At 38.1% G+C, this 13898-nt stretch overlaps 3 protein-coding genes and 3 non-coding genes across 7 annotated transcripts; 2 read left to right on the plus strand and 4 right to left on the minus strand.

Moving 5' to 3' along the window:
• Positions 1–545: 545 nt before the first annotated feature.
• On the plus strand, positions 546–3509 carry LOC111433786. Of its 2 annotated transcripts, none has more exons than XR_002708857.1 (6): positions 546–787; positions 1440–1493; positions 2401–2504; positions 2731–2769; positions 2968–3163; positions 3244–3509. XR_002708857.1 is itself a non-coding variant. In XM_023070990.1 (6 exons), the coding sequence occupies exons 1-5, from the start codon at positions 712–714 to the stop codon at positions 3109–3111; spliced, it is 417 nt and encodes a 138-aa protein (XP_022926758.1). In that variant the 5' UTR covers positions 546–711; the 3' UTR covers positions 3112–3159; positions 3244–3509. The 2 variants fall into 2 exon arrangements, 1 of the variants encoding a protein (XP_022926758.1); XM_023070990.1 differs by having other exon boundaries at positions 2968–3159.
• Positions 3510–4145: 636 nt separating this feature from the next.
• Positions 4146–4218, minus strand: TRNAV-UAC. The gene has a single exon. It is a non-coding gene; the product is annotated as a tRNA-Val (tRNA).
• Positions 4219–4395: 177 nt separating this feature from the next.
• LOC111433946 lies at positions 4396–4557 on the plus strand. The gene has a single exon (XR_002708884.1). It is a non-coding gene; the product is annotated as a U1 spliceosomal RNA (small nuclear RNA).
• A 548-nt stretch (positions 4558–5105) lies between these two features.
• Positions 5106–5178, minus strand: TRNAV-UAC. Its single transcript has one exon. It is a non-coding gene; the product is annotated as a tRNA-Val (tRNA).
• Positions 5179–6070: 892 nt separating this feature from the next.
• LOC111433785 lies at positions 6071–9249 on the minus strand. Its single transcript, XM_023070989.1, has 5 exons — positions 8903–9249; positions 7535–7685; positions 7369–7435; positions 7041–7275; positions 6071–6617 (listed from the first exon to the last, which is right to left on the minus strand). Exons 1-5 carry the CDS (start codon positions 8980–8982, stop codon positions 6407–6409), a joined length of 744 nt encoding a protein of 247 aa, XP_022926757.1. The 5' UTR covers positions 8983–9249; the 3' UTR covers positions 6071–6406.
• Positions 9250–10943: 1694 nt separating this feature from the next.
• Positions 10944–13269, minus strand: LOC111433781 (CBS domain-containing protein CBSX5-like). Its single transcript, XM_023070986.1, has 2 exons — positions 12843–13269; positions 10944–12047 (listed from the first exon to the last, which is right to left on the minus strand). Exons 1-2 carry the CDS (start codon positions 13178–13180, stop codon positions 11204–11206), a joined length of 1182 nt encoding a protein of 393 aa, XP_022926754.1. The 5' UTR covers positions 13181–13269; the 3' UTR covers positions 10944–11203.
• Between the last annotated feature and the right edge of the window lie 629 nt (positions 13270–13898).

Genomic DNA, 13898 nt, shown 5'->3' on the forward strand with positions numbered 1-13898 from the left:
AGCATGTTGTGTAGCATTTGAATGAGTGCACCCTTTTAAATTTTTAATTTGATTAATCATATTTTGTTAATTATTGCCGATAGATAGATATTTGTATTATGTAAGTGTTACCCATCACAACAACTCATTAAAAGGGCCAATTGCAATATTTAACAAATTATATTAGCAGATTACATTGTTAAACCAAATGCAGAAGAATAACGGATCGAATTAAGAGTAAAAATATATGTGATTGTAATACTTAACAAAGTAATTGCAACAATTAGTAAAATTAATGGACTGATTAATCAAATTAAATGTGTGACAAATTTGATGTTTTAATTTAATGTCATTTTTACTTGACAATAATAATATTATTATTTTGATGGATTTTATTAAAAAATTTCCTTGTTTTTTTAGCATTGACCTGAGCTTTTATTTTTAGTGCAACATTTAATATTAATTTTTGTTAGTATTGTACAACATTTAGGTTTAAATGTAAGGAAAAATATAAGATCAAAATAATGAATAATAAATTTCGGACAACGCGAGATCTCGAGACAATTCAACCATTATCAAGCGATCGAAAGATCTGGTCCACCATTCCACCATGCTCCTCAGCTGCAGCTTCATCTCTTTTTGCCCCCTCCTTAACCTCACGAACAGGGAAGAAGAAAACAATCGGCAGAGAGGGGGGAGATTTGAACTTTTGAGGAAGCTGTGTGTTATACGATGATACCGCAACAATGGTCGTCGCCTTGTGGAAACCAATGCACGCAGAAATACGCAGCCCTCACCAAGATTCCATGTACGACCTTCTTCATCTCCCATTTTTACAGCATTTTCTCTCTTCGCCCTTCCTACAACTGCTATATATTTTTCGCAAATGTTCGGTTTCTTGTTTTGATTTCGTTAGCCATGTCCTAAAATGGTTTCGATTTGCTTTGTTAGCTGTGAAACCTTCTTAATGTTTAGCTGGAAACTCACGTCGATGTACATCCGTGTTCTATTACTCGTCGATTGCAAAACATTACGGTGAATCGTTGAATTCCCTGCGTCTGATTGGTTCATTAGTTGTTTTATTAGACATGATTTTTCCTGGAAATAGTATTTTGATGAAACTGTTGACGGGAAATGCCCCCATTTGTTCAAGTAAACGATTGTCGAAGGATATACTTTAATCCCATGTTTCGTATCGGAAATTTGAGATTGTATGAATTGTATTTGTGATATGGATTTTGGGCGTCCTGTCAGGATGCTAATCTATTTGACTTTGGCAGCGAATAGTGTTTACTTACGAACGAAGATGGTTGGTTTCTTGTGGTATCCTTTGGAATCTGATACTAAGATGACGCCATTATAATAGCTGACAGGGAGATTATAACATTAGTTTTGTTTATGTCTGAATTTGGGTAGTCTGATAATACTTGTTGTGCATATTCTCAATGGTTTGAATGTAGGGCGGGTATTTTGCAAAAAGGGGTGTGATGCTGATGGAGATGCCTGGGAAGAATGTAAGTGATATTCTTTCCTTCTTCTTTCTCTTTTTTCATGTCTTCAGTTCACTATAAGTATTTTCTAGATGTGATTTTCATGGTTTTTGTGAGATCCCACATCGGTTGGAGAGGGGAACGAAGCATTCCTTCTAAGGGTGTGGAAACCTCTCTCTAGTATATGCGTTTTAAAACCGTGAGGCGGATAGCGATACGTTATGGGCCAAAACGGACAACATGTGCTAGCGGTGGGCTTGAGCCAACCAATGGTATCGGAGCCAGACACTGGGTGTTTTGCCAGCGAGGACGCTGGCCCCCAAGAGAGGTGGATTTTGAGATCTCACATTGGTTGGAGAGGGGAACGAAACATTCCATATAAGGGTATGGAAACCTCTCCCTAGCAAACACGTTTTAACTGTGAGGCTGACGGTGATGCGTAATAGGCCAAAACTGACAATATCTGCTAGCGGTAGGCTTGGACTGTTATAGTTTCTTACTTGCAAGTTAGAACATACAATCTGAGATTTTCATGGTCATGCTCTAGTTTCTACTAGTGACTCGTCATTATATCCGAATGCTCTGTTGGTTAGCTTCCTTAGATGTGAATTCTAGGCACTGTGTTTAGCAATGTTGAATTTGCCTACAGCTTTCTTTAGTTAATTTCAGCAACACGTATGTATAGACGAAAGTTATTTGTCCAGACAATATTTTTTCTGCTTCCATTTTGATTTTCCAATGCATTGAAACAATGGACAGAAGTGTCAGAATGTCTCTCCAAACCCTCAAGCTAATAGCATGTTGGTTTTTGTCTGGTTTTTCTGTTTTGTTGGTCTTTGCAAGACCTATATGTGGTCGTGGAGTTTAATCATGACCTTGATATATAAACTGTAACTCTGAATATTAGTTGTTGGTGTTGTTGAATCTTAAGGCTTGGAGGAATGCACTGAGATATGCTATAAGGATCCTGTATTCAAGGACCACCAGTGGAGTGCTTACATTGACCGATCTCCTGGGTCTGCCAGTTACTCAGAGGTACTTAATCAACATGGTGTTACTTTCCAGAATTTCTTAGACTCTGATGATGATTTCGACGTCTATCAAGTTTAGACTATTCACGTGCAACGTTTAACTACCCGTCTATGGATTCCCACCCTGCTCCGACATTTGTGAACTTGGAAGATATTAAGTTAATTCATATTTGTTTCAGCCAATGTTTTCGTTTTACTTTCTTTTCGATCTGACTCTTTGCTGCTCACAGGAATGTTTTCATGCATGTGCATCTGGTTGCGGCTTTAAGGTTTGTCTGTTCTTATTAGTATTAAGCTTCTGATAACTTTTACACGCATCCAGCGAAAAGTAGTTGTGTGAAGTCCAAGTTGGGTGAAGTCCTTTGGTATCACGTATCAAATTGTCATAGGGATGAAGAACTCTCAACAATTTCTAATGTTCTTGATGTAGTTTTAGTTGACTTGATGCCATTTCTTTTCATGATCAGTTTGATGTCGATTCTGGGACAGCTGACAAAATTCAAGCAAACAGGCCCGTGAAACCAGTGCCTATTGTTTCGAAACCAGCGCCACGACCTCCAATCACTGAACCTGTTGCCAAAAATGAAGATTTACCAAGCACTTCTGCATAGCAACACAAAATGCAGATAAATGAGGAAGCATGCCTCAAGAAAATTATAGTCAGTCAGCTAGGTTCTAGTTTTCTTGTAACCTCTTAACGTTCTCTGAAATCGATCTAACCAGCAACCTCAATTCGAATGCAGGCTTACGTCTACTGTTGCTATCTTCTCCAACGCACGAGCTTCATTATTCTGTTGGGTTATATATTAAGACACTCGCTGGATCGTGCAATCCTTCCTTGTGTTGAAGAACCTGGGTTCCTGACATAGATGTTTGTCCCGTATGCTGAGAGTTGCTGATTTCTATGTTGTACTGTCCATTGCTCTGGCTTCAAAAGTCAGCGAATTTTGTGAAATGATATTACATTATAGGGATTCTTACAGCAGCTTGAGTTACTTCTTTGCATTTACACTAAGCTCGTAAAAGTATATTCAGGTTTGTAGGAGGAAAGAATATTGTGCCAATGACGAGAGAATAAAATTACATTCAATAAAATTCCGTAGTTTGGAATTATATGAAGAAAACGCAGGCATAAGATTGCATGATTCCCGAGAGAGGAAGCCCACGGAGTAGCCTTCTAACATGTCAAACCTCTAGCCTTAACCTATTTCAGTACAAAATCATGTCCCACAGCCATAGCAATAGTTAAAAATCTTCAAAATCTCTGAATCCTTGGCTTGCCATGCAGTGGGCTGGCCTATCCTTATGCGGTCCGCTACTCTGCAAATTTTATCGGAAGCTGACAGCGTTGAACAGCTCGAGGGTGTGGCCGTTAACCATCCTGCCCAAGCCACGTCCCCTTTGCCATGTCTTACAATCCACCGAACTTCAATGGACTCACGCATCTCTACTTCTACAAGTACTAGTACTTGAGTGCGGTGCGGCCGGAACAAAAATAAGATACGCCACTTCACAACCTCCAAAAGCTACCGCGGACCCTTTGGGCTTTTGTGATGGCCCAAGTTGTCGATTGAGCCCAACATAGCCTAGCAGCCCGCTTCATTTTAAACCCAATCTCAAGGCATTTCCAGGTAAAAGATCAAAATGTTGCTGCCCAGGATCGAACTGGGGACCTTTAGTGTGTAAGACTAACGTGATAACCACTACACCACAGCAACCTGATGTCTGAAAATGTAATGGGACATAAATTAGTCTTATACGCTTTGAAAAGACGAAAAGAGAAGGAAACGAAATTGTCTTTATCATGCACTTTGAGTTTGTCCCACATCGACACAACTGCAAAGAAGAGAAGTATCCACCAGCTATAAAACAAAATCAACGGGCTACTTTGAAACATACTTACCTGGACGGGGCTTTTGGGTGATCATCGAGGCCCATAGCCTAGGTTGGTGACCTCCATTGCACTTAGGAGGGGTGCCCCCCTAAGGTCTGTCCAAAGTGGCAGAGCCTACGTCATAATTTGTGGTAGTGGGGGCCTGCGTTCGCGCGGTCCCTACCTATGACAGTGCAAATATTGAATAATTTTATTAGAAGGTTTTCTTTTTGTATTTTTATTCGATTTCAATCCCTCATCGTTGTTACCCCACCAGAATAATCGCTTCTTTGCTCTACTACTCAACTGGGCCTTTCATGCCTCTCATAGCCAACCCCACAGTCTTAGCGCAATTGTATCATCATCATTCATTTCACAGTTAATGTAAGGATTGCTATCTTTGGAATTCCATCATCCAATACTACTTTTTTCCAATGGTGATAACGTGCAGGCATTCGATCGCTCTACCTCCAGATGCGAGTCTCGAGTAGTAGCTTGCCCAACCAATTTACAGTTCCCCCATGGTGGTTTTCACTTGGGCGGAACTGACGGATGATGCTAACTAATGCGCATATGAACGTTCAACATGTTGTTGGTTCTTCTTTGGCAGAAAGTGCATATCTGCTGTTCAATGAAATTGCTGTTAAAAGACGTGGTTGATTGGATTGTCCTTGTAGTTTGGTATGTCCAGATAGGGTTGGTTTTTGAAAAATAAAAAACAAAAAAAGAATATGTTGCTGCCCAGGATCGAACTGGGGACCTTTAGTGTGTAAGACTAACGTGATAACCACTACACCACAGCAACTTCATGAACGAAATGTCCACCAAATTTTTTAACTTATAATTTTGATTTGGAGATTCCTGTATTCAATAGTCTACCTTTTTCTGTTAAAAGAAGAAAATTTTTGCTAATTAAATTTTTACTGTACTATTTGTTGCTGCTCAGGTCTGATAACCACAACTTGGGAAGGTTGGATACTAAAGTATTATTTTAGTAAAAATAAAATTTTATATCTTTGCGTGAAGGGAGTCGTGGCACTCCATGTAAGACGATAGACCAGACCATAGTTCGAATGCGTCTGCCAGTAGATGTCGAAGATATAATGTTCTGAAATGAAGCGACCAGCCATTAGATGCATACCTTCCTCCAACAAATGTGGAAAGGATCAAATCAGCAAAAGACTACCAGCCCCCCATGGCAAACCATCTATCTATCCATATCAAGTGCTGTCCGGATGGGTGAAGGTTACTGACTCCCAGAAGCCTGGAGGCTTTGGTTTGAGGAACAGAGGCCGAAGAGCATAGAGGAAGAATTGGAAAATGACCCATATGACTTTAGGATACTATCAACTCTTCAACTCTTCGGAAGCGACTGTTCGAGACGATATTTTTGACATGGACATACCAATGGGAAGATTGACAAATATCCCAAGCCAACAGTTATAGGCAGAATTTGAGAAGGCAAAGTTGGGGCTGAACAAAGGGAAATGTGATTATCATATAAAATTCAAATAGAAAAAACCCATTTACTGTGATGATGTTAGAGAAAAGTGGTTGAATGTTCATCACCATCATCATCACACTCATAACCCATCAATTTCCTGTTATCATCACATGACTTGTTTTTTGGTATTAATGATTTGGTAAGGAAATCATTAGAAATCTCGAGAGATCTTTTCCAATTTCCCCAACTTGCAAAGAAAAATAAAGCATTCAAAGCTGCTTTGATAGATAACATCAAGAATGTACAAACATATACAAATGTGCTAAATACAATTTTTATGGAAGACTTCAAATCAAACTATATCAACTTCACCACCCAACACACCAGTCCTACAATAACTCAAGACTGGTTTTTTCCCCTTCAGAAATGGAGGTGGGAAGAAACAGTTGGCTTGTCTTCTCTAGCTTTTACTATTTTTTAGCCGAATGCATTTCAGTGCTTTCGTCATGACCTCTCATGCCAAAAGGACTATTCATTTGGAGAAAAACTACCTAGAAGAGTGACATTAGATTACGTATGTACCGATCACTTATCTTAGATGAGTATTGTAGGTGTCGAAGAGGGAGTCTGGAACAATCAAAGGCAGTTTGTCTATGTACTTGAAAAGCCTTTGCAGATTCTCTCGAGTTACTGTCGCCATGTCCACGATGTCCCTGTTATCAACAAATACCCAGAGATCGCCAGAATTTACTCTCTTAAGACTGTCACGACAGAATGGGCACGACTGGGAACGTGTTTGCCTGAAGTACATTCAATAGAACAATAAAACTATTAGAAGTTGATATAAGGTAGAAAGCAGAAAACAGATTCAATTCAAGAGGTAGTCCAGAAAGAGCTGACTGCTGAGTCTATAATTCATCAGAAGAAGCATTAATTGGAAGAGATATGCCAAATGATACTCCACATGCAAGACAATCAAATTGGAGATATGCCAAATCGGATGAGGGTATCAAACAATTAATTGTCTTGATCTTAATGCGCTTAAAATGAAGTATCATGAGGCATCTATCCAATCAACTAAAGATGAACAGAAGGCTTAATGTGTACAGGAAAATTTTGTTAAGAGACTCTGTAGATAGCCTTAAGAACCCATAATTAATCCCACCTAGTGAAATAAGTTAAAGAGAAAACTGAAAATGAAGAACAAAAGAGATGGAGAGTACCATTCACGGTAACATTTCAAGCACAAGGCATGGTTGCAGTTGGGCAATACAACCTTGCTAGTAGTCTCCATGCATATTCCACATTCTTCTTCTCGTTCAATGTCAATATCTGAAGACCATTTAAGTTCGTCGTCATCTCTTCTTCGATACCTTTCCATGCAGACAGCCTTCTGCTTTTTATCTTCGGTATCGGTAACACCTCTCTGAAGTTGCAATAGAGACGGGTAAATAACAGCTGATCATAGCACAGTTAAAGAAGTCAGCAGTCACAATATACATATATATCAAACAATCATCTGATGAACAAAATGCGAAACTCAGACACTACCATAGAATTCCCTGATGCTTGCTTTTCTCTCGTTGGTGGACATGGTGGTCGTACCATCCACATAGACCTGCAGCACAAGATACGTGGTGAATTCAGCAACGTTAACACAATAAAATGGATTTAGGGATGATTACGAAATATAATGCTATGAGGTGACAAACTTAACCTTGTAAATTAAAATTCTCAGCAGTCCAAGGGCACCTGCAAGATGGCAGTCTGTCCATTGCACTAGGAAGAGGAACAAGTGAGCAGCAGGACTGTATGATATTCTCATCTGAAGACAGGGACCATCATATTCCCCGGGAAACTCCGATGCCCTACAACTCAGGAATAGTTAAACATTAAGTTGAGATATCTGACAAAACCAGCAATCTTGATAATCTCCAAGCATTGCAAGAAATCACAAGCATTCAAACATTTCAGCTTTTAGTTGATCTGTCAATTTTCATAGCCTGGGCACAGAGCATGATTCATAATATAAAAACTATTGACATATTGGATATTTTCATCTTTCCTAGACAAGATCGTACTTCTCACAACTTAAAATTAAAAAAGAACAGAAAAAGTAAGAAATTGTTGTTGCTAAGTAATTCTTTATTTAATTTTAAAGGAAGTATGCCTTTTTCATTCATTATTAGGAAATAGGAAGGAGGAGTTATCACACGGCAAAATGTAAATGCAGCTTCTGGAATAAGTGAAAAAATGTTACAGAAAAGCACTTGCGTCTCGAGAGATAGAAACGATATTAAATGGGTTATAAACTAGTCTCTCAAAGAAACTACTATACAATTCAAGTTTTGTTTTACATAAGGGATCACTACAACTAGGTGACATTCCTTAAATTATACAAAACAGAGCAAAGGGTTTTGGGCAATGAAGGCAAGATTTAAAAACAAAAGCACGAAAAAGAATGAAAAAGCAGAAGAATCGGTAGAAGACAATAGCAAACTTGTAAAAATAGAATGAGAAGGCACGATATAGATACTGCAAAAACAGGCATTCCACAAAGAGAACCAAAACAATGATACATTCGACTAGTAAGTGACAGACACACAAAGAATCGGCTTCCCGAGTTCAAGAATATGTCGATCATTATTCATAATCTGTACAACAAGACCACGGTGAGATGCAGAGAGCATAGAGAAGGTCCTAAAACACATCACCAATAAACCCAACAACAATTCATGAAAATAATGACAAAAAACTCAATGTGGGGAACCATTGACAAATCATCTAACGACAAATGAGCAAACTATTTACCCTTCAAGAAATTGAGCCATAAAACAGAGAGAAACGAAACTTGTCTTTACCAAGATATAAACCATCGTTGACAAATACAATTACTCAAAAACAGCAACTTCAAGATCCACAGTACTAAAAATCAAAATCCAGAAATTACATTTCAAGCAAAATTGAGGGGGCGAAGCCAGAACTCCAAAAGTGATCAGGCAAAAAACTACAATAGACGACAGTCAAATACGAAATTGTAAGAACAGAGAAACCCCAAAAAAGGTAAAAATCAAAGCTCACTTACAGAGTATTAGCATGCTGAATATCAGCTTCAAGCACTTTGAGGGAGTCCTTGAACGACTTTCTCATGGAAGATACATACATATCCACCCAAAGGGTAAAAATCAAGCAAAACGCAACCAATTCCTTCAAATTTCCCCTCCAAAAAGCAATAAAAAAAAACCCTAATCCGTTCACGAAGAAATTAAAATAAATAAAAAAAAAAAAAAAAAAAAATCTCAATTTCTCTCTCTGGGAGTGGGTAGGCAGCGTGCGAGTCCCGTCTTCTCTCCTTTTTTCTCTAGGAGAGTGTGTGTTTTAGACCTTCGTGTTGCTTCGGTGCAGTGCCTCTTGAAGGCGAAGCAGATAGTGGGGGGACACGTGGCAGATATACGGCTCGTCGCAAGCGTCGGAGGAAATAAAATATTTGAAATATTAATTAGACAATCGCAATAAATTTATTTAAAAAGGAAAAAAAAAGGAAAAGATCAGCAAAACGCCGCGTTTTATTTGAAACGGCCTTATCCATTTCTGCCGGCCCTTTGCCCCCCTCTATAATTACCATTCTACCCCTTCGTTCTCATTTTCATTTTTTCATTTATTAAAAATACTTTTCTTTTTCAAAAATCTAAAAAATAAAAGCAATTATTATTTTTAAAATGACAAATAAAAATAGACTAGTGCTGAAATATTTTATTAAAAAAATAAAGAACCGAAAGGGTCAATGGCTAATTTTTAATTCAAAAGAAAAAAGTTATTTTGAGTGTATATTTAAATATCCTCTTTTTTTTAAAGAGATGAATTTAGGTGATGTGACATGACACATCAGAAATCATTTTCTTAAAAAAATGTTTGAACTTTATGTTTGGTGTAGTGGTTGTGTGGTCTATTTTGTTTCTTGTAAGATCCTAAATTATAATTTTGGCTCTATTATTATTATTATTATCTGGGAAATTTTTATTTTAGTTCAACAATTACTGACCAGAAAATAATTAATTCCGTCTTCAATGCCCCGCTCCCAATACTCTCTTTCACTCTTTTATGTTTCACCGATAAAGGCCAAAATGTCCAGACTTTGCTCGGTCGGAGATTATAGTGCGAATCATCTTATGAAATGATTGCAGCAACAATTTCGGTGGACAATATCATACTATTGTGTATGGTCGTGTTTTCTAATGCAACTCTATTTAGATTTATTGAACATTAATTTTGACAATGTTTAAGTAAGAGGAAGCATTAATGTCCTGTCCTGGGTATCTAAGTTCCAGTTTAGATAGCAGTAATAATTTTGTGCGAGTTTTGAGTCGTGGACATAAACTGTTCTAACAAAGATGAAAAAGAAAATCATAATAATAATTTTTTTTATAGTGTTTAATTTTTAATACTTTCACTTAAATTGAAATTTTAAAATAAGTTATTTTCATAATTGAGCAAATATATAATAATGACTCGAATATCTTCCTACTTTACCTTTACTTCTTACATATTTATTGTCATCTATTAAAGACAACATTATATACCACCTATATCAAGTGACCACCACCTACTATTAGCAACAAGCTCCTCCACCTCTGGCAACGACCACTGGTCGTTAACGACCACTAGCTACCTTTGGTGACTACAACCACATGATGCCAACTACACAATCGATGACCATCTCTAATGACCACCATCAACAATCACGACCTACCAACAACTACCTCTCGGTTGATTTCATGGTAGTCGGTCAATCTATTGTCTTAAATGCAAATTTGAACTTATTCGTTATCACTCGTGGAAACCTAACGTTATTATAAGAATTTTAAATGTGGACCACCATATTTGAAAAATGTAACGAAATATATAATTCTTTTAATAAAAAAAAAAAAAATTGAATGGTTTTCATAAAAGAAAAATGTTTAAAGGAACATATGTTTTTGAAAAATAATTAAATTAAAGGTAATCCAAACAGGCCCACAATCACCGAAGCCACTGCTTGAATGTTAGGCTGCCTTGCTTTTTCTCTTACTCCGTGATCTTACTCTAAAATCTAATAAATCTGCAAACCAAATCAATCCATTTCAATGTTTCAAACGATACCCAATCAATTAGCCCAAATTTCAGTTGCAGTAGACAAAGAAGTTTATCCAGTAGAGAAGCTACAAGACTTGCACTGGACTTGGGAAAGACATGAAGAAAGAGTCGGTCTGTGCTTGTTACGAATTAACATTATACTTCAAAATAAAGAGAGCAAGATAACATAACTGAGTTCAAAACACACCCCACACGAAGACGCAGTAATTATAGTTTAGGCTTAAGATAAAAGCAAGCTCTTGCTGAGGCCTTTTTAACACATTGATTTCAAACGCTCGCGGAAAACCTTCAACATCGACACAAACGTGATTATGCCAACCAATCTTCCATCGTCTTCGACCACCCACAAATACGGCACACGATGTGCAAGCGCTTGAATCATCACTGCCACCAATGAACTCCGGGGATTGCACGCAGCAGTCTCTGAGCTCCTCACTTGCCTGGCTGAAGGCTTTCCAAACTTTCCACTCCGTCCCAAGCTAGAACCGGAATCGTCATCTGATGAAGTTGAGTAAAATGAAGAACATGATGACATTGCCGAGTCTTCTTCCACCCACTCCAACAATGCCCCTAAGTTTCTTTCCTCCAGCCTGTCTTTGACCAGCTGCAACAAATCCTCCGGCGGGTCACCACAGTCCACATACGCCATTAATTCACCTGCTGAGAGTGTAACGATTGCAGCAGTTACGGTTTCATCGCAAGAATTCAATGTCAGGGGTGAGATTTCTCCAATCAACTTCCCATCTGAGTCGACTATTGCAATGGCGGATTGGTGGATGATGGCTTGTGAAAGGAGGGGCAGGGCAGAGAGAGCAGGATCGTCGTAGTGTATAGCGAGGATGTTGGCTGTGTCGATGGCGTTGAGGGAATTAATGGGGGTTATGGAGGTGGGGCTGAAAAGCCCAATAGAGTTTAGGAGGTAACGGATTATGTCCTCTTGGGTGAGCCAACAGTATTCAAGGTTATTGTGAAGCGTACAGTCGAAGGGAGCAACTTCCTTAAGCACCTTCTTTCTGGACTTCGCGAAGGTTCTAGTTTGAATTGGGACTACGAGATTTTGTGTACCTTCGAGGAGGAGATCTATAGCTTCCACCAAGCTGAAAATTATCGGAGAATGTTATCAATTTATACAGTAAAAGCAATATTTATCTTGGCTACCTGGGAGATTTGGAAAATGAAAAGATCTATGATATAAAATTCATAATAATCAGCCCTTAGTTCGAATTCTTTTATCACTGTTATGGATCGATTAAGGTTTGATCAAAGTAGACAATTTCAATTCTCTATTGAAGATTGATATAAAGGCAAGTTCAAAAGGAGATGCATAAGATTATGAACTACAAAGATGTGTAGAACGCAACAAAACAAAACAAAAAGATCACTAAATTTTCCAACACAGTTCGAGAAAACCGAAAGGAAAGCCCGACAATTAGAGTTACGAGACATGCAGAAACCAAGCCAACGAGAAACGACGGAAGAAATGAAAATTCTAGCTAAAGATAAAATTGGATCAAAATACAAATAGCTAAAGATACAAATTTCAATACACGGATGAATACGGTTTTGTAGTTACAAACGAGGCAAACATAATAAAGCTTCACTTTATCGTTCTGAGATTGATTTTCAAGATCGGATGTGAATTATTGAGATGCTATTAAAAACAGCCCAGCATTGAAAGAAAGTAAATGAAAATTGCACGTTTTTGAGAGCAGAGAGAATACAGCAATATTCAGTTCCAACTCTGGAGAAACCAAGAACGCCATAAAATTTCCTGGAGAAAGCCAAATTAGAATCTGACTAAAAAATCACAAAGTCCAGATGTAAAAAGAAAATTCAAAACGGAAGCACCATACATTCTAACCAATAAAGTCAAAGAAAACAAAATTACGCACCTAGCATGAGGTTGCAAATGCCTAACGATGACAGGAACCTCCGGAATGATAACCGAAATAGAGGAATGAAGCGCGACGGCAGGTTGCGAGAGATTCTCTTCTCTACAGAGGAATGAGACAACATCGACCACGGAAATCTTGCCGACACATCGACAATCGTCGCCGGAGCCGGATTTGGAGGAATGGCAGGCGCAGTTCCAGACACTGATGTAGTTTTCACCAAGCCTCTTGAGTGCAGAGAGGGCGTCGGCGAGTGTAGCCGAGACGGAGATGGACCTTAATGCAGGCTTTCCAAGGCATATATCAGAGACCTCATGAGCCAACAAACGCACTGCCATGCACAAAGAGGAGAAATGAACAGAGAGAGTGGAGAAGAAGCAGCGGTTGAAGAAGACGCTTCTAGAGAGAGAGAAAGAATGAGGGAGATATTGAGCCCGTGATTTTGTTTATTACTTAATTCCATTATTTATTGGAAGAGGACGTGCGCTTTTTCATTTTAAAAAATCAAAATTTTATTTCAAAAAAAAAAAAAAATAAATAAAATTTGAGGCTAAAATTGGATGATATTGTCCACACCTCTCCTCGAACACCACCTCCCCTTAATCGAGCAAGGAGGAGCTTGACTCCTTTTCTTTTAAGAGTTCTTCGTTCGATATTTGAAGATTTACCAATCTATTGGCACAACTAAGTTTAGGGCATGACTCTGATACCATGTTAGACGAACACGACTTTCCACAATGGTATGATATTGTCCACTTTGAGCATAAGCTCTCATGGCTTTGCTTTGTGCTTCCCCCAAAAAACCTCATAACAATGGAGTTAGTATTCCTCACTTATAACCCAATGATCATTCCCTAAATTTAGCCGATCTGTAACTTCCATCCTCCAACAGACATATATTGCCTCTTACAATTTGGTAACTTATAATTAAAATTGATACAATATAACTATACATATTTTTTAAAAATTTAATAATAATATTTATAAAAAAAAAAAAATATATTCAACGACCAAATGAAAGCAGTGTACGAAGGAAAATAATAATAAGGCTCATTG

This window comes from Cucurbita moschata, unplaced genomic scaffold (genome assembly GCF_002738365.1).
Source record: "Cucurbita moschata cultivar Rifu unplaced genomic scaffold, Cmos_1.0 Cmo_Scf00043, whole genome shotgun sequence".
NCBI lineage: Eukaryota > Viridiplantae > Streptophyta > Magnoliopsida > Cucurbitales > Cucurbitaceae > Cucurbita > Cucurbita moschata.

Coding starts and splice junctions, on each gene's coding strand:
- LOC111433786 (XM_023070990.1), top strand. CDS start 712: ATGATACCGCAACAATGGTCGTCGCCTTGTGGAAACCAATGCACGCAG. Junction 788..1,439: donor AGCCCTCACCAAGATTCCAT/GTACGACCTTCT, acceptor GTTTGAATGTAG/GGCGGGTATTTTGCAAAAAG. Junction 2,505..2,730: donor GGTCTGCCAGTTACTCAGAG/GTACTTAATCAA, acceptor TGCTGCTCACAG/GAATGTTTTCATGCATGTGC.
- LOC111433785 (XM_023070989.1), bottom strand. CDS start 8,982: ATGTATGTATCTTCCATGAGAAAGTCGTTCAAGGACTCCCTCAAAGTG. Junction 7,276..7,368: donor AAGCATCAGGGAATTCTATG/GTAGTGTCTGAG, acceptor TGCTATGATCAG/CTGTTATTTACCCGTCTCTA. Junction 6,618..7,040: donor TTGAAATGTTACCGTGAATG/GTACTCTCCATC, acceptor AATGTACTTCAG/GCAAACACGTTCCCAGTCGT.
- LOC111433781 (XM_023070986.1), bottom strand. CDS start 13,180: ATGGCAGTGCGTTTGTTGGCTCATGAGGTCTCTGATATATGCCTTGGA. Junction 12,048..12,842: donor CATTTGCAACCTCATGCTAG/GTGCGTAATTTT, acceptor GATAATTTTCAG/CTTGGTGGAAGCTATAGATC.